This window comes from Grampus griseus (assembly GCF_964374135.1).
Source record: "Grampus griseus genome assembly, chromosome: 3".
NCBI classification, from domain to species: Eukaryota; Metazoa; Chordata; class Mammalia; order Artiodactyla; family Delphinidae; genus Grampus; species Grampus griseus.
The window spans coordinates 171,688,048-171,710,319 of record NC_139019.1 but is presented as its reverse complement, the minus strand read 5'-3'; the positions used below and the strand labels follow the sequence as shown (position 1 = coordinate 171,710,319).

The 22,272-nt window shown below is 57.5% G+C and overlaps 2 protein-coding genes across 2 annotated transcripts; both read left to right on the top strand.

The window, feature by feature from the left end:
• The first annotated feature begins 4,140 nt into the window (after positions 1-4,140).
• Positions 4,141-9,794, top strand: SLC39A3 (solute carrier family 39 member 3). The gene is made up of 4 exons (XM_082650421.1): positions 4,141-4,252; positions 4,865-4,980; positions 5,711-6,049; positions 8,910-9,794. Exons 3-4 carry the CDS (start codon positions 5,840-5,842, stop codon positions 9,642-9,644), a joined length of 945 nt encoding a protein of 314 aa, XP_082506547.1. The 5' UTR covers positions 4,141-4,252; positions 4,865-4,980; positions 5,711-5,839; the 3' UTR covers positions 9,645-9,794.
• Positions 9,795-17,219: 7,425 nt separating this feature from the next.
• DIRAS1 (DIRAS family GTPase 1) lies at positions 17,220-20,716 on the top strand (the record flags this gene model as incomplete). The annotated part of the gene is made up of 2 exons (XM_082652095.1): positions 17,220-17,320; positions 20,053-20,716. The coding sequence occupies exon 2, from the start codon at positions 20,120-20,122 to the stop codon at positions 20,714-20,716; it is 597 nt and encodes a 198-aa protein (XP_082508221.1). The 5' UTR covers positions 17,220-17,320; positions 20,053-20,119.
• Between the last annotated feature and the right edge of the window lie 1,556 nt (positions 20,717-22,272).

Genomic DNA, 22,272 nt, shown 5'->3' with positions numbered 1-22,272 from the left:
TTATTGTACTCTGACAGTACCTGCTCTTACGTAGGTCCTGGCGTCTAGGAAGCTTTCAAAAATGTGTCTGAATGAATAAAAGCCCGAAGCTTTGCAGCTTCTTCTCTGAGTAGTCTCATGCTCTAAAGAATTATGAATAAATATTGCACATTACGAATTCTCCTATAGGAGGGAGTCACCCTGTGGGCACTTACCTGGTGTGCTGTTACTATGAACAATCCTTTTAGTTATTGTTGTGAATTACAGAAAACAGAAAAAGAGTCAAGTCACTTTGTGTCTAATAAAAATAGCTACCACACAAAATACAATGGAACACTACTCAGCTGTAAAAAAGAACGAAATAATGCCATTTGCAGCAACATGGATGGACCTAGAGATTATCATACTAAGTGAAGTAAGTCGGACAGAGAAAGACAAATACCATAGGATGTCACTTATATGTGGAATCTAAAATGTGAGTCCATTGAGCTTATCTACAAAACAGAAACAGACTTACAGACATAGAAAACAGATTTGTGGTTGCCAAGATGGGGAGAGGCAGGGGAGGGTTGGATTGGGAGTTTGGGATTAGCAGATACAAACTATTATAGATAGGATGGATAAACGGCAATGTCTTACCGTATAGCACAGGGAACTATATTCAGTATCCTCTGATAAACCATAATGGAAAAGAATATGAAGAGGAATATATATATATTTGTATAACTGCGTCACTTTGCTGTACAGCAGAAATTAACACAACACTGTAACTAATAAGAACCTACTGTATAGCACAGGGAACTCTACTCAATACTCTGTAATGACCTATATGGGAGTAGAATCTAAAAAAGAGTGGATGTATGTATATGTATAACTGAGTCACCTTGCTGTACAGCAGAAACTAACACAACATTGTAAATCAACTATACGCCAATAAAAACTAATTTGAAAAACATTGTAAATCAACTATATTTCAATTTAAAAAAATACCTACCATATATTGCATGCTTATAATGAAGCAAGCTCTGTGAAGGCAGAAAGTGACATTAAATGTTAAGAACTCATAGACATTTCATACTTAACCTCTGCAAAGCCAGACTTAGACTCTTGACTCCTCCAATGTCTGTGCCTCCTCCAGTCTTTCCTATTTTAGTGAATAACATCAGGATCCATCTAGTGGCTCAAACTAGAAAGCTAGAAGTCATTCCCGACACCTCCTACTCCTACGGCCCACAGCCAAACCAGGACCAAGTCCTGTCAATTCACCCAAGATATCTTTCAAATTCATCCACTCCCTTCCTCCTCCCACCTACACCTAAACTAGCATCAGTTCTTTTTCAAATGACCCAACTGGTCTCCCTGCCTTCATTCTCGCTCCCTTACAATCCTTTCTTTACACGGGACTCAGAATAACCTTGAAACAACCTTCACCTTCTTAAAACTCTTCAATGAGTTTTCATCATTGACTCACATTGCATCGATGGGGAAATTCAGATGCCTTAAAATGGTCTCTGGGAATGTCCTTGTCACTCACCAATATTCAGACAGCCTGGCTTTCCAGTTCCTCCAATATCACAAGCTCCTTTCTACTTTTGCATCAAACATCCTCTCTTCATCCCTTACTTCTCACTGTTCTTTATTTGATTAACACAGAACTGTCTCTCTCTCTCTCTCTTTTTTTTCTTAATAGCACTTAGTACAACCTACAGTTTTCCCTTTATATATATGTATTGGTTATCTTTTTTTTTGATATGGACCATTTTTAAAGTCTTTATTGAATTTGTTACAATATTGCTTCTGGCATGTGGGATCTTAGCTCCCCAACCAGGGATCGAACCCGTACCCCCCGCACTGGAAGACAAAGTCTTCATCCTTGGACCAACAGGGAAGTCCCTGTATTGGTTATCTTTTGCTGCATAACAAATTTCCCCAAAACTTAGTGGCTTATGATAACAACGTTTATTATCTCATAGTGTCTGTGGGTCAGGAATCCAGATTCACTTAGCTGAGTCCTCAGCTTCAGGGTCCCTCAGAGGCTTCAATCAAAGTGTCCACTGGGCGTCAGTCCTCTGAATGCCCAATGGGAGCAGGATCCCCCTCCAAATCACTCGTGGTCATTGGCAGGATTTACTTCCTTGTAGGCTCTTGTGCCAAGGTCTCAGCTGTTGGCTGGAGGTCACCCTCACTTTCTTGCAGTGTGGGCATCTTCAGCATCTCAGCTTGCTTTATCAAAGCATGAAAGCAAAAAGGCAATAGAGAGAGTTGTCTAGGAAGACAGAAGTCAGTCTTCTGAAACCTAATCATGGAAATTATATCCTATCACTTGACAATATCCTATTTGTTGGAATCAAGTCGCTGGGTGCAGCCCGGGCTTAAGCAGAGGGGATTATACGAGGACATGAATCCTAAGATGTTGGGATCATTTGGAACCATCTTAGAAGTCTGCCTAATAATATGCTATTATTTCATTAACACTTGTCTCTCCCACTAGACTGTGAACTGTGAGGGCATGGGCTTTTTCACTCCATTTTATTAAAATTTTCAAAAATTGTGATGAGATATACATAACATTAAATTTACCATTTTAACCATTTTTAAGTGTACAGTTCAGTGGCATTAAGTACATTCACATTGTTGTGCAACCATCCCCATCACCCATCTCCAGAACTTTCTCATCTTCCCAAACTGAAACTCTGTCCCCAGGAAACACTGACTCCCCAGCCCCTCCCCCGGCCCCTGGCCCCCACCATCTACTTTCTGTCTCTATGGATTTGACTAATCTAGGGACCTCTTATGAGTGCGATTACACAGTATTTATCCTTTTGTGACTGTCTTATTTCACTTAGCCTGATGCCTTCCAGGTTCATCCATATTGTAGCATTCTCCACTTTATTCTTAGCAACTTTCCCTATGCCTGGCTCATGGTAGGCTGATAATAAGATTTTGGTTAACAGATGAATACAGTCCTCTCTTTCATAAGTGTGGTTGCTTTTTTTTTTTTTTTCTTTTGCGGTACACGGGCCTCTCACTGTTGTAGCCTCTCCCTTTGCGGAGCACAGGCTCCGGACGCGCAGGCTCAGCGGCCATGGCTCACGGGCCCAGCCGCTCCGCGGCATGCGGGATCTTCCCGGACCGGGGCACGAACCCGTGTCCCCTGCATCGGCAGGCGGACTCTCAACCACTGCGCCACCAGGGAAGCCCAGTCTGGTTGCTTTTATGGGGCAGTGGATCAACCCATTAAAAAAAAAAAAAGTCTCCTCCTCACCTAAAAAATATCCATTTGACCCAGCAATTCCACTCCTGGATACACATCCTTAAAAAACCTAAAATAGCAATCCACCACCCAGCACTCTTTTTTTAAAAAAATATATTTTAATTTTATTGGAGTATAGTTGATTTACAATGTTGTGTTAATTTCAGGTGTACAGCAAAGTGATTCAGTTATACATATACATATATTCATTCTTTTTAAGATTCTTTTCTCATATAGGTTATCACAGAATATTGAGTAGAGTTCCCTGTGCTATACAGTAGGTCCTTATTGGTTATCTATCTTATGTATAGTAGTGTGTGTGTGTTCATCCCAAGCCACCTCCCAGCATTCTGATAACCCTTACTGGGCTCTATTATTCCAGAGCGCTTGTCACCTTCTGACATAATTTTATTACTTATTATGTTTGTCGATTATTTTCTGTCTTCTCCTAGCACGTAAGCTCCAAAAGAGGAGAGATCCTTGTTTTGTTGACAGATGTTCTCCTAGAAAAGGTCCTGGTACATAGGAGGCAGAGATGTTGAACGGATAAATCTGCATCTTAAACCGACGGGAAGGGCATCAGCAGCGAGGACGCTCCGAGAGAGGCAGTCACCCGTAGCAAATCGTTTTCTGACAATGGCCAAACCTCGATCCGAACGGGATTCAGCACCAGGAACCCCTGGACAGCTCTGGAAGCCAGACGCTGGCGGAACCATTCCCCTAGGGTCGGAGTTTCCCACCGGAGCCGCCCGGTGGCTGTACCCGCCGCTCAGTGGGAGGAAACTACTTTCCCTTGCCGGTAGGAGAGGTGGAGTCGCGGAGTGAGTGGCAGCCGTAACAGCCAATGGAATGGAGACATTGGCCCGCTGAGCTTGGGGCGGCCAATGGGCAGGGGCGTGGGTGGGGCGTGGGCAGCTGCGCGCCGAGCCGGGACTAGACCGGGAACGCTGCAGTGGGGTTGACACGGCGCGGCGGTTGAGCGGTGGGCGGCTCCGGCGGGCGGGCGAGGACCCGGCGGAGGTACGTGTGGGCCGGGGCGGGACTGGGGGCCGGGGCGGCCCGGGGCCTGGCGGGCTCTGCCGCCCGTAAGCCGAGGCCCCGCCTTTACTGGCGATCTGTGTGATTTGCGTCCGGCTCCCCCGGTGGAGCGCGACTTGTCCCCTCTCGAGCGGGGCGCCCAGTGCAGCGCGGGACACACAGAAGGCGCTCAATAAGTGCTGAGTGAAAGGATGAATGAATGAACCCGTCCCCGCTGCCCAGCCCCATCAGCCCCCGGTTTGAGGGCGTCCAGGTCACCCTCACCCCCACGCCACAGACTGGGGCATCCCGACGCTCGGCAGATATTTATTGGGCGCCTACTGTACCTGGCTCTGGGCTGAGGAAGACACACTCCCTGCTCCCGTGGAAGTCTCAGCCCAGGGCGAGTGATGACATTAAGAGACTTTAAATTATGTAGTTCCCTGTAGCACCAATGATGCCAGGGGACGGGGTAGGAGACCCCTCTCCACTGGTGGCATCTGAGCTGACATGGGGACGCGGGCAGTGAGAACTGGGAGGTTGGGGAGAAAGCCTAAGGACAGGGGAGCAGCCGCAGTCCCTCATTCTAATGGGAACATTTTCGGGTCTATCTAGGGCGAGATCTGCTTTCCTTTGGCTCATTGAGTCCCCGTAAAGAGGTCCACATGCCTCAGCTCATCCGTTTGTTCAGCCAGCGGTTACTGAGCATCTGTTCTGCGCCAGGCCTTGCGGTGGGTACAAGGGATGCCATTTAGGGCAGGGGGAGGCCCTCCTGAGGGCCTGAAAGACAAGCATCATTGGAAGGTCAGGGGAGAGAGGTGGTCCAGGCCAAGAGAACAACCGGTGCAAAGGCCCTGAGGTGGGAACGGGCTTGCCACCGTCAGGGACCACAAAGGCCAGTGAGGTGAGGTGGAGCCCGAGCTGATGGTGCAGAGCCTTTGCCTCAGGGTAAAGCCTTTGGATTTTATGTAAGGGCAGTGGGACCCAGAACATTCTGCAACAATGGAAATGTTCTCTGTCTGTGCTGTCCAGTAGGGCAGCTGCTAGACTCAAGTGGCTATGGAACACTTGAAATGTGGGTAGCGCAACTGAGGAAATGAATTCTACATTTTCTATAATTTTTTTTAATTAAAATAAATTTTTTTGGCCGTGCCACATAACAGGATCTTAGTTCCCCAACCAGGGATCGCACCTGTGCCCCCCGCAGTGGAAGCGTGGAGTCCTAACCACTGGACCGCCAGGGAATTGCCTACATTTTATTTAATTTTAATTAACTTACACAGACACACTCGGCTAGCGACTGCTGTGTTGGACAGTGCAGCCGTGGAGAATTTTCTGCAGGAGACAGGGACGTGTGCTAGGCCTGGAATGGGGTGAAGTACTGGGGGTGATGGGCTTGGTTGCTTTAGCTGGTCAGATAACCAATCCAATAGCTGACGCGGTTGCCCCTGACATTCACAGTGGCTGGACTGAGGCATGAGCCCCCGGCTGCCTGGCTGGGCCCCGTAGCGCGTCGTGGGAGGGGAGTGTGCGCCCACGCATGGTTTGGCCCTGCAGTGACCGGTGACCGGAGCAGCCCGGGCCGCCGCCATGGTGAAGTTGTTGGTAGCCAAAATCCTTTGCATGGTGGGCGTGTTCTTCTTCATGCTGCTGGGCTCCCTGCTCCCCGTGAAGATCATCGAGACGGATTTTGAGAAGGCCCATCGTTCGAAAAAGATCCTCTCACTCTGCAACACCTTTGGAGGCGGGGTCTTTCTGGCCACGTGCTTCAATGCTTTACTGCCGGCCGTGAGGGAAAAGGTAAGGCTCCCTGGGGTGGCAGCAGCAGCCCTTGGCACCTTATGGCCAGTCGTCTCTGGTGCCTTTTGTTTTTTCTTTCCTTTTTTTTTTTTTTATAATTGAGATATAGTTGTTGTGTTTTTGTTTTTTTTGGCTGTGCTGCGTGGCTTGGAGGATCTTAGTTCTCTGACCACGGACTGAACCTGGGCCCTCAGCAGTGAAAGCACAGAGTCCTAACCACTGGAGAGCCAAGGAATTCCCTAATTGAGATATAGTTGATGTACAATATTGTATAAGTTACAGGTGTGCAACATAGTGATTCACAATTTTTAAAGGTTATACTCCATTTATAGTTATTATAAACTATTGGCTATATTTCCTGTGCTGTACAGTATATCATTGTAGCTTATTTATTTTGCACATAATAGTTTGTACTTCTTAATCCCCTACCCCTATCTTACCCCTCCCCATCTCTGGTGCTTTTCAACCCTGATACCAAGGTCGGGGCCTTGACACTATAAGGGTGATGGGAAGTAGAAAATGAATTTGCTGTGTGACCATGAGTTGGTTGCGTCTCTTCTCTGGGTCTTATCTGGTAAACAAGGGGTCTGAACTAGACCTAGGGTTCCCGGCTGGTGGGCTCATCAGCCATTACCTGACCAGACCACCTGCCCCAGACACATGCACTTTGTCCTGAAGCTGGCAACTGTGGCCTCTCTTCAACTCCTGTATCAGTTAGCTACTCCTGTGTAACAAATTATAACAAACTTAGCATCTTAAAACAACACGTGTTTATTCCTACACAGTTTCTGTGGGTCAGCAGTCTGGGCACCACTTGACTGGGTCCTCTGCTGCCGGCTCTCATGAGGCTGCAATCAAGGTATCCGGTGGGCTGTGGTCTCATCTCAAGGTTTGACTGGGGATGGATTGGCCTCTGAGCCCGTGTGGTTGTAAGGCGGGTTCAGTTCCTTCCTGGCTGTCAGACTGAGGGCCCAGTGTCTCCCTGGCTGTTGGTTGGGAGCCACCCTCAGTCCCTGGCCACACTGTGCCATTTTCTTTATCCACAAGCCCCATCCTGTGCCTGGACCCCTGACGTTGAGGGCTGGGAGGTGTTTTATGCTGCTAAGCTTGCATTCCTCTGTTACACAGCGTGGGAAACTTGTGCACTTGGCATCAGTGAGGTTGAGATCGGAGTCCTCTCTGACACCCTCTGCACCCTCCCCCCACCCCCCCACCCCCCACCGTTTCCCACATTCCCGCAGTGCCACCCCTCAGGCCTGGACTGCTGCAATGGCCTTGCCCTTCCCCATCCCCCTTCAGTGCTCGGGGCCCTCTAACAGTCCTTCCCAAACCACTCCTGGGCCGCGCCTCTGCCCCAGACTCCCCACGCCTCAGTGAGCCAGGCCCCTCCTCCTGGCCACCTGCCAGCCTCAGCCAGAGTGTCTGCCTCACAGTCTGGTGTGGCTGCCAGTCACCATTCTGGCTGGTCAGGTTTCAGTGAATTGAAGTCAAACACACTTCAACGTGCCAGTCCTCAGCCGCACCAGCCACATTTCAAGTCCTCGTGGGCCACGCGAGGCTAGCGGCTTCCATATCAGACAGCACAGATAGAGGACATTTCCACCATCTGGAACGTTCTATGGGACAGCGCTGACTCAAGGATCTGACGAGGATGGCTGGATGTGCCGGCGAGCCTCATGCTCGTTCTCAGCATGTTCACCCAGTGGGGTGGAGTGGTGGGGGCTCTGGAAACAGCCTCCGGGTTGTGTGGAAGCCAGCCCCGTGCAGGCATCAGGGCCAGAAGCCCTGGCTGATATCCCAGTCTGGAGGCCAGAAGTCCGAGACCAAGGTGTCGGTGGGCTGGGTCCTCCGGCTGTGAGAGAGGTCTATCCCGTGTCCCTCCCAGCTTGTGCGGATCGTCTGCGGTCCTTGGTCCCTTACCTTGTGGCTCCATCACCCCAGCTCTGCCTCTGTTGTCACATGGCCTCTCCCTGTGTGTCTGAGTGAGTTTCCTGGGGTGGCCATAACAGAAGACCAGAGACGGGGGGCTTAAACAGCAGACACTTATTCTCTCCCAGGGCTGGAGGCTGCAAGTCTGAGACCAAGGTGCTGGCAGGGTTTGGTCCTCCTGAGGCCTCTCTCCTTGCTTTGTAGATGGCCACCTCTTGCTGTCTCTTCAGATGATGGCTCTTCCTCTTCCTGTAAGGACAGCAGTCCTAGTGGATTAAGTCCACCCTCACAGCCTCCTTTTACCTGAATCACCTGTTTAAAAACCCTATCTCCAAGTATGGTTAGTTTTGAGGCACTAGGGGTTGGGAGACTTTTATATAGAAATTTCCTTTTGTTGGGGAGACACAATTCAGCCCATCACACCTCAGTTATATCTGCAAAGACCCTTCTGACAAATAAGGTCACATTCTGAGATTCCTGGTGGACATATCTTTTAGGGGTCATGATGCAGCCCACTACACTCTTTTTAAATTGGTTGACATAGTGGACATGACGTGAGGCCTAGTCCCTTTCTAATAGAGTTTTTATTTTTAAATATTTATTTATTTATTGACGGTGCTGGGTCTTAGTTGCGGCATGCAGACTTCTTAGTTGTGGCGTGCATGTGGGATCTAGTTCCTCGACTAGGGATTGAACCCAGGCCCCCTGCATTGGGAGCGCAGTCTTACCCACTGGACCACCAGGGAAGTCCCTTTATTTTTAAATCCGTCAAGGATGAGCCACCACCCCTCTTTAAGACCTGTATGATTTGGGTATTTCTGCTACTTGAAAGGTGACATCTGAAGAACCTGTTGCGTGGGCAGCGGGGTCTCGGCGGTCGCGCCTCTGAACCTCTGCCCGTCTTTTCCCCCTCTCGCGCCCTCTGCTCCAGCTCCAGAAAGTCCTGAGTCTTGGGCACATCAGCACCGACTACCCGCTGGCCGAGACCATCATGCTGCTGGGCTTCTTCATGACCGTCTTCCTGGAGCAGCTTGTCCTGACCTTCCGCAAGGAGAGGCCGGCCTTTATCGACCTGGAGACGTTCAACGCCAGCTCGGACGTGGGCAGCGACTCAGAGTACGAGAGCCCCTTCATGGGTGGCTCGCGGGGCCACGCGCTCTACGGGGAGCCCCACATGCACAGCCACGGGCTGAGTGTCCAGGAGCTGTCGCGCTCCAGCCCGTTGCGGCTCCTCAGCCTGGTGTTCGCCCTGTCGGCCCACTCGGTCTTCGAGGGCCTGGCCCTGGGCCTGCAGGAGGAGGGGGAGAAGGTGGTGAGCCTGTTCTTGGGGGTGGCCATCCACGAGACGCTGGTGGCCGTGGCCCTGGGCATCAGCATGGCCAGGAGCGCCATGACCCTGAGGGACGCTGCCAAGCTGGCCGTCACCGTGAGCGCCATGATCCCCCTGGGCATCAGCCTCGGCCTGGGCATCGAGAGTGCCCAGGGCGTGCCCAGCAGCGTGGCCTCCGTGGTGCTGCAGGGCCTGGCAGGCGGTACGTTCCTCTTCGTCACTTTCTTTGAGATCCTGGCCAAGGAGCTGGAGGAGAAGAGCGACCGGCTGCTCAAGGTCCTCTTCCTGGTGCTGGGCTACGCCGTCCTGGCGGGCATGGTCTTCCTCAAGTGGTGACCATCCCGCGCCGGGTGCCCGCCCTGCCCCCACCCAGCTGGAGCCTCGCCTCCCCCGAGGGTCCGAGCTCAGCCCCCGGGCTGCGCCTGCGCACAGAGGGGCCGCCCGGGACTGCACTGAGCCCCAGATCCTACACCCCGAGCCTTGGGGCACCGCTACTACTTTTACAAATTCTTCTCTTAAAAGTATTCACCAAAGCTGTGTGGCCATGTCATCCGTGGGCGTGGGGGTCTGGTGACTCGCAGGGGAGGTGGCCCCGGGCGTCCAGGTGGGGTCAGACGCAGACCCTCCCCACCCCTAAACACCGCTGGCTGTAGACGAGTGCGGGAGAGGCCAGCCTCTGTCCTCTGCAGCCATGGCTACAGTGCCATCGCCGTAGCCACCCCCCACGCCTTCCCTGGAGCCCTGCAGCACGTGGCGGGCCTGTCCCCAGGGTGAGCAGAGGGTCCAGTCGCTGTCACGTGATGCCCTGAGGGGTTTCTGAAAGGAGTCCGCCAGCCAGGAGCCTCTGGCCAGGAGCCTCCGGTTCGTTCGTGGTTAGTGGGGGTGATGGGGCTATGATTCCTGCCAGCTGAGGCTGTGCTTCTGGGGAGACGGAGGTTCCAGGGATCTCGGAGCCGCCCTCTTCTTCCCTGCTTTCTGGTGCGGCCGCCCTGCCCGGAGAGGTTGCTTTCCAGGGGCTGGGGTTCCAGGCCGGGCTGAGCTGCTCGGCTCCCCGAGGCCACAGAGCCCCAGGGCTGCAGAGAGTGCGGGCAGGCCTGGGGCAGCTTGGCCACAGGGTCTCCAGAGCAAGACGACTCCCGCAGGCCAGGGTCAAGGACCATGTGACTCAGCTCCCCCAGGCCAGACACGAAGCTAGGACCCCCCTCGGGGAGCGCAGGAGCCTAACAGCCCCGTGGGGCTGGCCCGAACCCTCCCCTCCGTGGCAACAAGCTCTGTTAGTGTAGTCATGGCAACCGTCTCCTGCTCGGGGCTGAGCCAGGGCTGAGGGCCCTTCCGGGGGGACTTGACTGTGTCTGCCCCCAAGCCTGGAGGCGCGGCCTCGGCTTCCGCAGCCCATCCCATTACTTATACCCTTCCTGTCTTCTCACTTGTCCACTCGGCCATGGGGCCCAGGCTCCTTCCTAGCACCTCTGATTGCCTTCCTCTCACTTGCGGTTGCTGCCCAGACCCACACTGGGGAGACTGGCCGTGGCAGTGGGGCTGTCAAAGCTTCCCGGCGAGGACGGGCCCCTCTGCCCTGTGGCCCTGGGCGCGGCGGGGCCTCCAGCCCGTCACTCCAGCCCGGTGGGGTTCCAGGAGCCGCTACTTGCTTGTCCCAAGGGGCGTCCCAGGCGCCAGCCTGCTGCCACCTGCCCGGCTCCGCGGGCAGGAGAGCACACAACCTCCGCCACGGCCCCAGCCTCATTCGGTGTCGATATGGGTCTCAGGGGGCAGGGCCGTGTGTCCAAGGCCCCCCACCTCCACTCTGTTGGAAGTATTGGGCCCGTCTCCAGGCACTTCTGTCTGGCTTTTGCCAGGCCCACGTCTGAACCCCGCATGGCCTGACCCTGTCCCCATGCTGGGAAGGTGACCCCTGTGGGCATGGGACCATCACCTCCACCTTGTCCTAAACCCACCCTTGCTGGCGACCCCTGCCCCTACTTCACTCCACCTTTGCCCCGGGTGGGCGGGATGTCATGGAGTGGCCAGATTCCAGAGCCTGCCTTTAGAAGGGTGTGGCCTGTGGGACGGGGCTGGGCAGGGTCCCCCAGGGGCCCCGTCCCCCTGAATCCAGTAGGAAGCCCCCCCGTGGGTGCAGAGCAGCCTGCTCCAGGCTTCCCCCACTCCATACTCCTTCCCCTCCGTTAGCTAAAGCACACGCACAGCAGGGGCCCCGCCCTCCCGCCAGCCATCAGCTTCCTGGGATGCCTGGGGACACCACAGGCCTCTCCACCCATCAGTTGCATTTCCCCTTCCCTTCCCTGCACTGGAGGCTTCAGGGTCATATCATCCCCCCTCACTCTAAGCCAGCTTCCAGACCACGAAGGGCGCTGCCACACCAGTGAGGGGGGAAACCCCGGGGCGCCCCATCCGTCCCTCAGACACCACCACCCCGGTCCCCGGCATCCTCGGATCCCCAGCCTGCCCAGCCTCTGTCTGCCAGGCTCTGGCCTCTCTCTATGGTCCTGCCAGACCCAGCAAAACTGCTTCCAGGTCCCCCAGGGATGGTGGGACCCCAAGAAGTTTGAGGGGAGCTGTGTGTCATAGGAGAGGACACAGGCTGCCCCGCCAGCACCCCCAATGCCACCCCTCCCGTCTGCTGTGGTTGGAGGGGCCAGGGTCAGCCCTGGGGTCTGCCTCCTGGGGCCACAGGGATGATGGTGTCACTTGGTCATTTCCGGTCAGCTTTCCCTGCTTTGGCCAAGGATCAAAGTTGAAAGCTGAGGTAAGAAGAAAAATGGTCGTCCCATCTGACGGGGGCCCCGGAGAGGCCGACCTCACTCCTGAGGTCCCCCGGCTCATGGTGGCCGTGTCCAGCCTAGACCAGGGTCTTCTCGTCTAGGCCAGCTCAGTGGCTCCATCTCCCCCACACCCGCTCTGACACGACAGGTGCCGTGTGGTGACAGCTCTGGCTGAAGAAGCCTGTGGGTTGGTCACCCACCACCTGGGGCCCTGGACCAGCCCTGACATGGAACTGGACGTTGGCCACGAAAGCCTTCGTCTCTGTGCAACTTTGCGCCATCTAGGATGCGTCGCTTTGAGATCTGTGTGCGTGTCTCACAGAGGAGAGGGGGCACACGCCTGCTAATGACCTGTGTATTGCTTGGTGTCAACCAGGCACAGCCACCTTCACTTGGACACGAGCGTTCCCAAGCAGCACAAACGCCTTTCTGTTTAAAGAAACAAAACTCCCAGCACAAAATGCCACCTTTATCTGGATGTGCCTGGCTGGGTCAAGGCCACCCCTAGCCGCTTGGCTGTGACCAGACAGGCTCCTGGCAGCATGATTATGGGCGCCCAATGCGGGGGCTCAGCAAGCAGGAGGGTTGAGCCAGGACTCGGCTCTGGTCCTTGGTACAGCGTCACCCTCACCGGCCCCGCCGCCCCCAGGCCGAGTGGAGTCGGGGCTCCCAGTGCCAGCCACAGCTGGATGCAGTCAGCCGGGTCCCCCTCCTTGATCTGGAGACAAAAGAGTAGAAAGTTAGGAGGCGGCACCCAGGACTCGCGGATTGAATCAAGCGTAATAACAGTGTCGTGGCTTCTGTTGTCTGCTGTTTGCGTTTCTGGTGGAGAAGTTATTAGTGTGGAGCCGGGGAGGGGGTCGCCAGTTCCCAGCCAGTCTACATTTTCTGGGCCCTGAAAGACAGGCATCGGACGGGATGCTGTGTCCCTGCACGCGGCGCCTCCAGGCCTGCCCTGACCACCAGCTCTGGACCCTCAGCCTTGCCAGGAAGAGAGGGTCATGCAGCCCACATGTCCCAGCCCGTGTCCACCCTGAGCTGTCTGTCAGCTTTGGTACAGAGCCGGTGACCGACCCACCTGACATTTTGAGAGCCTCCTAGAGGCTGGGACTGGGCTGGGACTCCTGAGGGCAGAAGGGGGCTGCTGCAGGGCTTGGGGTGGTTCTGGGAAGACCCTAGAATTCTTCTCCTGGCTGTCAGTTGGCTGAGGCCAGATTGGGCTGCAGAAGGGAGACCCCGTCCCTCTCCGACCCTGACACCCTCCAGGCCTCTGCAGCTCCTGGGGCAAGGAAAGCTGACCTGGCAGACCGCAGTGTTCTCGCCGAGGGCCCAAGTGATTGCTGTGTGCCCAGCCTGGCAGGAGAGAGCCGGGATGGGCAGGTGGGCCGTTTAGAGCCCCCCCTCTCAGTGCCTGGGAGGCACAGCTGAGGTGCTGCGTTTAAAGCAAAGGAAAAGGCCGCCACGGTTCACATGCCCTCTCCTTTGAGGGACCGGCTGGGCCTCCTGCTGAGCTAGTCTTGGCTGGGGCAGGGCCAGAGATTTTTCATTTCTTTCTCTTTTCTTTTTCTTTCGGCTGCGCCGCATGGCTTGTGGGATCTTAGTTCCTCCACCAGGGATCAAACCTGGGTCCATAGCAGTGAAAGCCGGCGTCCTAACCACTGGACCGCCAGGGAATTCCCAGATTTTGCATTTCTACCAAGCTCCCAGGGGATGCTGGTCTGGGGACACATTTGAGGTCCATTGCCCTACCCCAGGGTCCCCCCAGCACTGCTGACGTGGGGCTGGGTCATCCTCTGGGGGGCCGTCCTGGATGCCCTGGGGTGTGGAGCAGCCTCCCTGGCCCCACCCACTCAATGCCAAGAGCCCACCCTGGTCATGGCAACCACAAATGTCCCCAGACATCGCCCAGGGTCCCCTGGGGGCAGAATCACCCCCAGGGGAGACCCACTGTCCTGGAACCTAAGGCAGCTCACATTCTAGCAAGGGAGACAGATGATAGATGGACACAAAATGTGATAAGTGCCCTGAAGATAAGCAAGGTGGAGGGAGAGCCACGAAGGGAGACAAAGACTAATTTAGCAGTGTGGTCAGCGGGGAGTCTCTGAGGGCCTCACTGGAGTCAGAAGATGGGTGAAGAGCTTTTCTGGCAGAGGAAGTGGCCTGTGCAAAGGCCCTGAGGTCTCCCTGCATGTCATGGTCCTTTTCTCTGACTGATCAAAGCTGTCCGGCTCTCTGTTAAAGGATGCAAGTGTGGCAGGGGTTCATCCTGCTGATGGCTTAGGCCCCAGTGACCCCACTCCTTGGAGGTGTTGATGACAACACAGCCCCGTATGTGCAAGAGCCCCTCAGGCCACTCCCAGGGGCTAGGCAGGTGGCTTCAGTGAAGGACCAGCATCTTCCACCAGGGGCTGGGGTCCAGCTCCCACAGGAGCTGGTGGGCAGAATTTGGGCTCGAGACACCAGCCCATTCATTTTTTAAGGCAAACTGTGTTTTGACAAATGACCTTCTTATTTTTAAATGTTGACACCAAAGTTAAAAACAAATAAAAACCTCTGTGGGCCAAACAGCATCGGTGAGAGGCCGTGGCGCCCAGCCTCAGCTTCGCCCACATAATTGCATTAATCCCGGGAGCACAGAAAGAACAGAGCATGAGACCCAGCCACCTTCCTCCCTGAACGGTGGGTCTGGAGAGCGGCCCCCACCCGGAGCAGCTGGCAGGAGGCCCATAGGCTGCAAGGCCAGGCGAGGAGCAGGGACCTCTCAGGTGAGTTGCTGTCCCTTTACATTTGAGAGGACTTCTGCAGATCAAGGACAGCCAAAGTCCAGGTGTGCGTCCCTGGGCCAGGCCCCCAGACAGCCTGGGACAGCAGAAAGGCTGGCTGTGGCTTCAGAACCTGATGGACCCGAGCTCCAGCCCCAGCCCGGTCTCTTCCCAGCTGGGCCACCCCAGGGGAGCCGATCCCGTTCTCTGAGCTGATAAAACCCAACCCTCTCTTGCACTGGTGCATGAAGGCCAGGGCTCTTCTGGCTGCCCACGGGAAAGGGGGCACTGCCGTCCTAGTTTGGGGTGCTCGGGTGGGCGTTGAGCCCCGTGCCTGGGAGAGCGAGGGGGAGACTCTGGGGCCTGTCCTCTCCTGGCTCATCCGGCCCGGAGCCTGGCCTGGGAGCTATAAGTAGCAGCTGCAGAGTGCAGCGTGCCCACACTCCTAGGCATGAGTCAGCCTGCCCTCGCCTGGGCTGGTGCCCGGAGGAGCAGAGGGCCGGCCCAAGGCTGGAGGCCCGGCCCAGTGCCCCTGGTCACTCAGAGACGGAAGCAGGCAGGCAGTCGGAGTGGGAGGGAGCAGGGCTGTCATCTCTGACCTCCTGTGTGCCCAGCAGCCCCAGGAGGGTGGATGTCATGCCCGATAGATCGCTCCCAGCAACGCTGGGAGGCAAGACAATGGTGATCCTCATTCACAGATGGGGAGACTGAGGCTCAGACGAGCGCTTGGCCGGGATGTGGAGATCCACAGGGCTGTCTCCATCGCTGGCTGAGAGCACTTGGAGATGTGGGGCTGGGGCCGGGCCACCCTCTGTGGTGCCCCACATGGCCTAGGACAGGGCAGGAGTGGGGTGTGTCCGGGGAACAGCTCCAGGCAGCCAGGGTTGGATGGGGAACCGGAGGGGAGCTTGGGTCAGGTCGGGAGCAGCTCGAACGCCAGGCTGAGAAGCTGGACCTTGACCCGGAAGTGAAGGAAGCCAGGGGTGGCATGAGAGCAGGGGAGTCTGTGTGGTGAAGGCCAGGGTAGAAGGAGGGCTGGAGGGGGCTGTCCTGGGAGGCCAGGAAGGAGGCGGGTGGGATGGTCCGGGTGCTAGAGGCCGGGAGGTGCAGTGGAGGGGCTGAATCAGGGAGAAATGGGGCCCTTCAAGCCCCCAAAGCAGGACGAACCTCAGAGGCCCGGCCTCTGGGGGAGCCAGATGGTCTTGGGGGCAGTGCCCACCTCTCCAAGGGAGCAGGAAGGGTCTGGCTCAGCCAGAGCCACAGACATGTTGGGTCAGCAAAAATCAAGGAGCCAAGAGCCAGAGGAGCCCTTGGGCTCCAGCCGACCATCTGCTCACACACCTCATGATGGGGAGCTCATCACCCTACAAAGAGCCTCTTTCACCCTCCGACTGCTCTGACCCCAGAAGGTTCCTCCTTGTGGGACCCTTAGTGTCAGCCTATCCATGGAGGGGTGCCTGCTTCTAACAGGCTTGGGCCCTGGGGCGTTCTCACACCCACCCCTGCCTGGTTCAGTTGCTGTTTCCCAAAGTCCAGTCTTCTCTGAGATGAGTCTCCACCCTCCCAGTCTTCAGGAGGGAGGGGTGATGGTACCCTGTCGGCTTAAACGTGGACACACAGAAGTCAACCGCACAGACACTTCCCAAAGGCAAACGTTTATTCTCAGAGACAACTCCTATTTGATGAAGATAACATTTTCCTACCAGAAAACTGCAAATCCATTTCCCTTGTCTCCCTTTGTTCACCCCCAGCTTCAAAAGCAACTGTCCTTCCACCCCACCCCCGCCCCCAGCTCAAGGGCCCAAATGCCATCTCTGCCTTGGTGGCCTGCCCTTAGGGGCACCCACCCAAACCAAGTCCCACCCTGCCAGGACAAATCCCCCCCCCCGCCCCCCGGGATGGAGACTAGTCTCCAGGTACGTCCCCACTGCCCCGAGCCCCCTTGGGCCACCTCTGCCTTCTCATACATCTATTGATTGATTGATTGATTATTCATTCCATCAATGACCTCCCCGCTGGGGGGCCCTGCCCTGGACCCTCACCCCCACCAGCCCAAGGGTGTCCCGTTCTGTTCCCCCAGGCCCCTTGTCTGCAGTTCTGTCAACTGGCCCCTTCTCTTTGCTCCTGGGTGACCTCGGCTCTGCCCCCATCTTGCCCAGCGGCCGGCTGCTGGGTGGCCCTGGGGTGCGCCAGCTTCCTCCCGGGGAAGAAGACCCCACCCCTATGGCGTCCCTGGCAGGAGCCGGTGTTCACCGGGCGGGGGTCCAGATGGGGCGGCGGTGACCTTGCCCGGGGGCGCGGGGCCGGGGGGAGGGGCGGAGCGCGGCGCCCGGCGGCGGGCGGGGACGGGCGGGGACGGGCGCGGGCGCGGCGGCGGCAGCAGCTCCGGCGTGCGGGGGGCGGCGGCGCCCGAGCGGACACGGAGAAGGCCAGCAGCAGCCGCGGCGGCGCCGCAGGGACGAGCGCCCAGGTAGGAGGCCGGGGCGGGGGACCGGGGCGCCGGGGCCCGCTGCGTCCCTCCGCGAGGCCCGCAGGTCCTCTCCCCGCGCGCCCTCCTTTGTCCGAGCCCCACCCTCCCCGGCCGCGGGGCCGGGCCCTCCACCGGACCCCCCTTCCCGGTCCGGCTGGGCCCCGGCCGGGCCGCCCTCCTCGTGCCCACCTTGGACAGCTCCCTCCCGGCATCACCCCTCCCCCGCGGTACTGACGGGCAGCCTTTCGGCCGAGCCAGCCCCTCCTCCGGCCCACAGGAGCCCCCCTGGGTCCCGCTGTCAGGGCGCCACCAGGAGGAATCGAGTGGGCCCCGAGCCCGTCTCCCCGCACCGCCGCCCCGTTCAGCTCTCCTGCTCCCTCTCCCAGCCGAGGCCCTCATCCAGGAGCCCCTCCTCTGGTGGACGGCCCTCCCCCACCACTTAGATCCTCCTCGGGCCCAGGGGAGCCCCCTCTCCTCAAAGCCCTCACTGGTCACGTAGTCCCTATGTCAGACCCCCTTGGGGCAGGCAGCCCGAGCCCCCAGGCCCTCCCCTGGGTGGGGCCTGCTTTCTGCACCTGAGGTCGCTCCAACCTCCCAGAGCAGTGGGCTCCGGGGACCCAGGACCTGGCAGCTTCCCCTGGCCCGGGAGCCTCAGGGTGGGCTGCCTTGCACAGGGGAAGGACCCCAGGCTGTGTAGCCAGCCGGGGCCGGGTTCAAATCCTGCTCTGCTCTGCCACCTCTCTGCTGTGACCTTGAGCCCATGCCACCCCCTTTTGCGCCTTGGTGCCCACAGGCCCCTTCCCCCAACTCCAGCCCATGGGAGGTGCAGGTGGCTTTCAGATGGCACCAGGTGGATTCCTGGCGTGGGTTTGCGGGTTATTGAATGGGGCTCCGAGTCAGGGATCCCAGGCCCCGGTGGGCCCCTCCCGGAGGACACCCCTGCTGACAGGCCTGGAGCACTGCCAGGGGGTCTGCACCCAGAGCGAGGCAAGGGCTGGGTCTGGGGTGGAAGAACGGACCGTCACCAGCCACCCCAAGTCCCTCGGCCAGTTGTGGTGGTGACCCCTGGCTGCATGCTGATGAGCTCACTTCTTGGGGTGCCCACCCAGGAAAGGGTAGCGACTGCAGAGCAGGCTGGCAGCCCTGCCAGCCCCCCACCCCCAAGTGCTATGCATGTCACCAAGATGCCTAAAAACAGTCCCCCACGAGTTAGAACCGCTAAAGCTCCTACAAGTTTGCCTGGCACGTAATTTGTGAGGTACGTGTCGGCTGTTACCTTCTCCGTATGTCTTTTTCTGACAAACCTGGCACTTTTGATCACTGAGAATGTGCCTTCCCAACCCACGACCAGCTGAGTGCTTTACACCCTGGGCCTTTGTGATTGATAACCATGTCCGTCCATCTTTACTGAGGGCTCTGTGTGCCAGGCACCTGGCCAAGGGCTTTATCCAGCTTATGGCACTGCTTGTGCCAGCGGCTCCGTGGAGTGGGCACTGAGACTGCTCCCATGTCACAGATGAGAACATAGAGGCTCAGGAACATCAATTTACTTGCCCGGGTTTTCACCGCCAGGGTCTTTCACACCCTTGGGTCTTGCTCCCCGCCCTGCCCTCCACCCCGCTCCCGCCCACCACACACACACCTGAGGGAAGTAGCATGGCCTGGGTGCAATCTTGCCATATCTTCTCTATCCCATTGTAGACTCCGCCCCGTGTTATGGGACCCTCAGAGATGGCTGAGAAGGAGGCAGGGAAGGGGTCTCTGCTGTTTCTATAAGTAAGGACACAGATGCTTGGAGACAGGCTTCCTGCCTTCCCACCCCCAGGTCACAGTTCTTCTCCCACCTCCATCATTTCAGGAATTGCTGTGCTGTGTGACCTCCCGAGGTCACTGGACCTCTCTGAGCACAGGGTAGCTGAGAGGGGTGAAGAGGACCCCCTCGCAGGGAGTTCTGTTCCTACGGACACATCAGACCTGAGCGGGAGGCCAGGGCAGGCCAGACCATAGTCTGGGTTTGGAGTTCAGGGAGCAAGGCTTTCTCTCTTTAGGCTAAGTTTTACTTTTCTCACCTACAGCCTGGGCTGCTGTGGGAAACCCGCTTCATGATTTGCAAATTCTTGGACCTCCAGCACCAGGATCACAGTTATGGGATGAGGGGAGGAGAAGAGCTTTAAAATGCAAGTTCCCAGGGCTGTGGCCCTGAACCAAAGGATTCACCATTTCCAGGGCTGAGGCCCTGCAATCTGCATTTTAAAGATGCCCTACCACACAGCTCCCACGAGGTTGACGAGCCTCTGGGCTGGGGTGAGAGCAGGGAGCCTGTGATGGCCGGAGAGAGGCACCCCTTTACTTATTTTGCGGAGGAGAAACCTGAGGCTCAGGGTGGCAAAGCAGCTTGCCCAGGTCACAAAGCCAGGGAAAAGCCAGTGCCACCTGGGGGCTGGGGGAGCATGCAGGTGGAGAAAGCAGTTGGTGTGCACCCCACGCTGGCATCTCCATGCCTCTTCCAGCCCAGAGACCACTCCCCCCCCGGGGAAGGAGTTTAGGCCCCAGATTTCGTTGAGGGGAAGCAGACAGGCAGAGGGTCTGGCTCTGAGCCTGTGTGCAGGGCAGAATGGCAGAGTCGACCAAATCAACCGGGATGCAGGAGAAATGCCGCTCCTCTGAGAGGCCGACCTTCCCACCCCCTCCTAGTGGGTGGTCGCTCTTGTCTGACACTCCTCTCCGTGCAGGGTTGGTCTGGGGTTCTAGGAGCTGAAGCGAGCCCTCCCGGCCCCACCCCGCACCGCCGCGTGGAAGATGCCTGAACAGAGCAATGACTACCGGGTGGTGGTGTTCGGGGCGGGCGGCGTGGGCAAGAGCTCCCTAGTGCTGCGCTTCGTCAAGGGCACGTTCCGGGACACCTACATCCCCACCATCGAGGACACCTACCGGCAGGTCATCAGCTGCGACAAGAGCGTGTGCACGCTGCAGATCACCGACACCACGGGCAGCCACCAGTTCCCGGCCATGCAGCGGCTGTCCATCTCCAAGGGCCACGCCTTCATCCTGGTCTTCTCGGTCACCAGCAAGCAGTCGCTGGAGGAGCTGGGCCCCATCTACAAGCTCATCGTGCAGATCAAGGGCAGCGTGGAGGACATCCCCGTCATGCTGGTGGGCAACAAGTGCGACGAGACCCAGCGGGAGGTGGACACCCGCGAGGCCCAGGCCGTGGCCCAGGAGTGGAAGTGCGCCTTCATGGAGACATCGGCCAAGATGAACTACAACGTCAAGGAGCTCTTCCAGGAGCTGCTCACGCTGGAGACACGCCGGAACATGAGCCTGAACATCGACGGCAAGCGCTCCAGCAAACAGAAGAGGACAGACCGCATCAAGGGCAAATGCGTCCTCATGTGAGCCCAGAGCGCCCGCCGCTGGCGCCCTGCTGTCCTGGCCCCAGGCCTCTCCCCACGTCCTGTGCCCCCGCTGCCCCCCTCCGCCTCCTCTTCCCTCTCCTCTTCCTTCTTTCCCCTCCCCCCACCATCTCTTCCACTTCTTTCCCTCCAGTGTCTCTGGCGATGAGGCCCTGCCGAACCTGTGGCAGACCTGGGGCTCCAGCCCAGCTCTGTCGCGCCACTCTGCCTTCCCCTTCTTCTTTGCCCCGCCCCCCGTCCTGTCTGTACGCCCCGCCAAAGCCAAGCGCTGGAGGTGGCCCCCTTGATCTGCACATGGGAAAACGGGGGAAGCTGCCTGTCCCCACAGGGACTCAGGAAGCCGGTTTTTCCTCCATCTCCGTGTCTCCCAGGACTCCCACCTCTGACTCTGCCCCCTGGGTGCCCCCAGCCAGACCTGCACCCTGCCCCTACATTAGATCACTGTGACCTTGCCGGGGAGGAGGGAGTTGAAATGCACATGGACCTCAGATTTTCTTTTCTCCAACTTGGTGTTTGACATACACTCCCCTCCCCCTTCCATCCCTCATGACCTCTGGCCTGTGCCCCCCTCCCCAGGTCCCAGACCACCCCTCTTGCCCCCGTCCCCACAGATTGGTGGGGGGCCTTGCGGGCTGGGTCTCAGGCCGCCAGGCAATAACCACAGGGCTCACAGCAGTGCCCCGCCAGCCCGGAATCTCACTCCTCGCCCCGCCTGGGCTTGGGGTGCAGGCAGGGGAGGCCCGGGACCGGCCGATGGCCACGGCACAACTCCAGGGGACTGTCTGGAATGAATATGGAGGGACTTCCCGGACATAGCCCGCAGACAGAGATCGAGACAGTTTGTCGCCGCCGAGCCCAGGGCAGGGAACCCGGGGTGCTGGTGAGGGGTTGCCGGGCCCTGTCCAGAGGCAGGCATCCGGACCCAGCACCGGCAGGATCTGAGGGGCTGGACGCAGAGCTCTGCCCAGCCCGATTCCTCCCACCTACGGGGCCCCCTGGGGGGGCGCACCCAGGAAGACGTGGGTCCCCGCCGCCACTGTGAGATTCTGTTTCGGTGAGTGTCTAGATGACACCACACTCACGGGACCCAGTGAGGCCGTGTCGGACAGTATGAAGGTGACCTGTAGGCCTGGGGTGGGGTGGGGGGCACCCCTGGGATGATGCATTGGGCCCCTTGGTGCGCTGGGCGGATGGCTTGTGTCTAAGCGTGTGTGGGGGGCTCCTGTGTGTGTGATGGTTTGTCGTGTGATCCCAGTGTAGGGTGTAGGCAGGGGTGGGTCGTGTGGTTGCCAGGAGGACCAGACACCTGTGACGTGTGAGCCTTGGCACCTGCAAGAGTGTGACTGTGTGCAGCTGTGTTTTCGGGAGCGGGTTACGGGATTTAGCAGAGAGCATCTGTGGACCTGTGTGTCCTGACTGTCTGAGGAGCACCACGCCTGCTGCACTCTGTCGTAAGGGGGCTCTCAGCCCAACATCTGTATCCATCAGCTGTTGCTGGGGAACACAGGAGCGCAAACTCAGCAACTTGCAACAGCACAC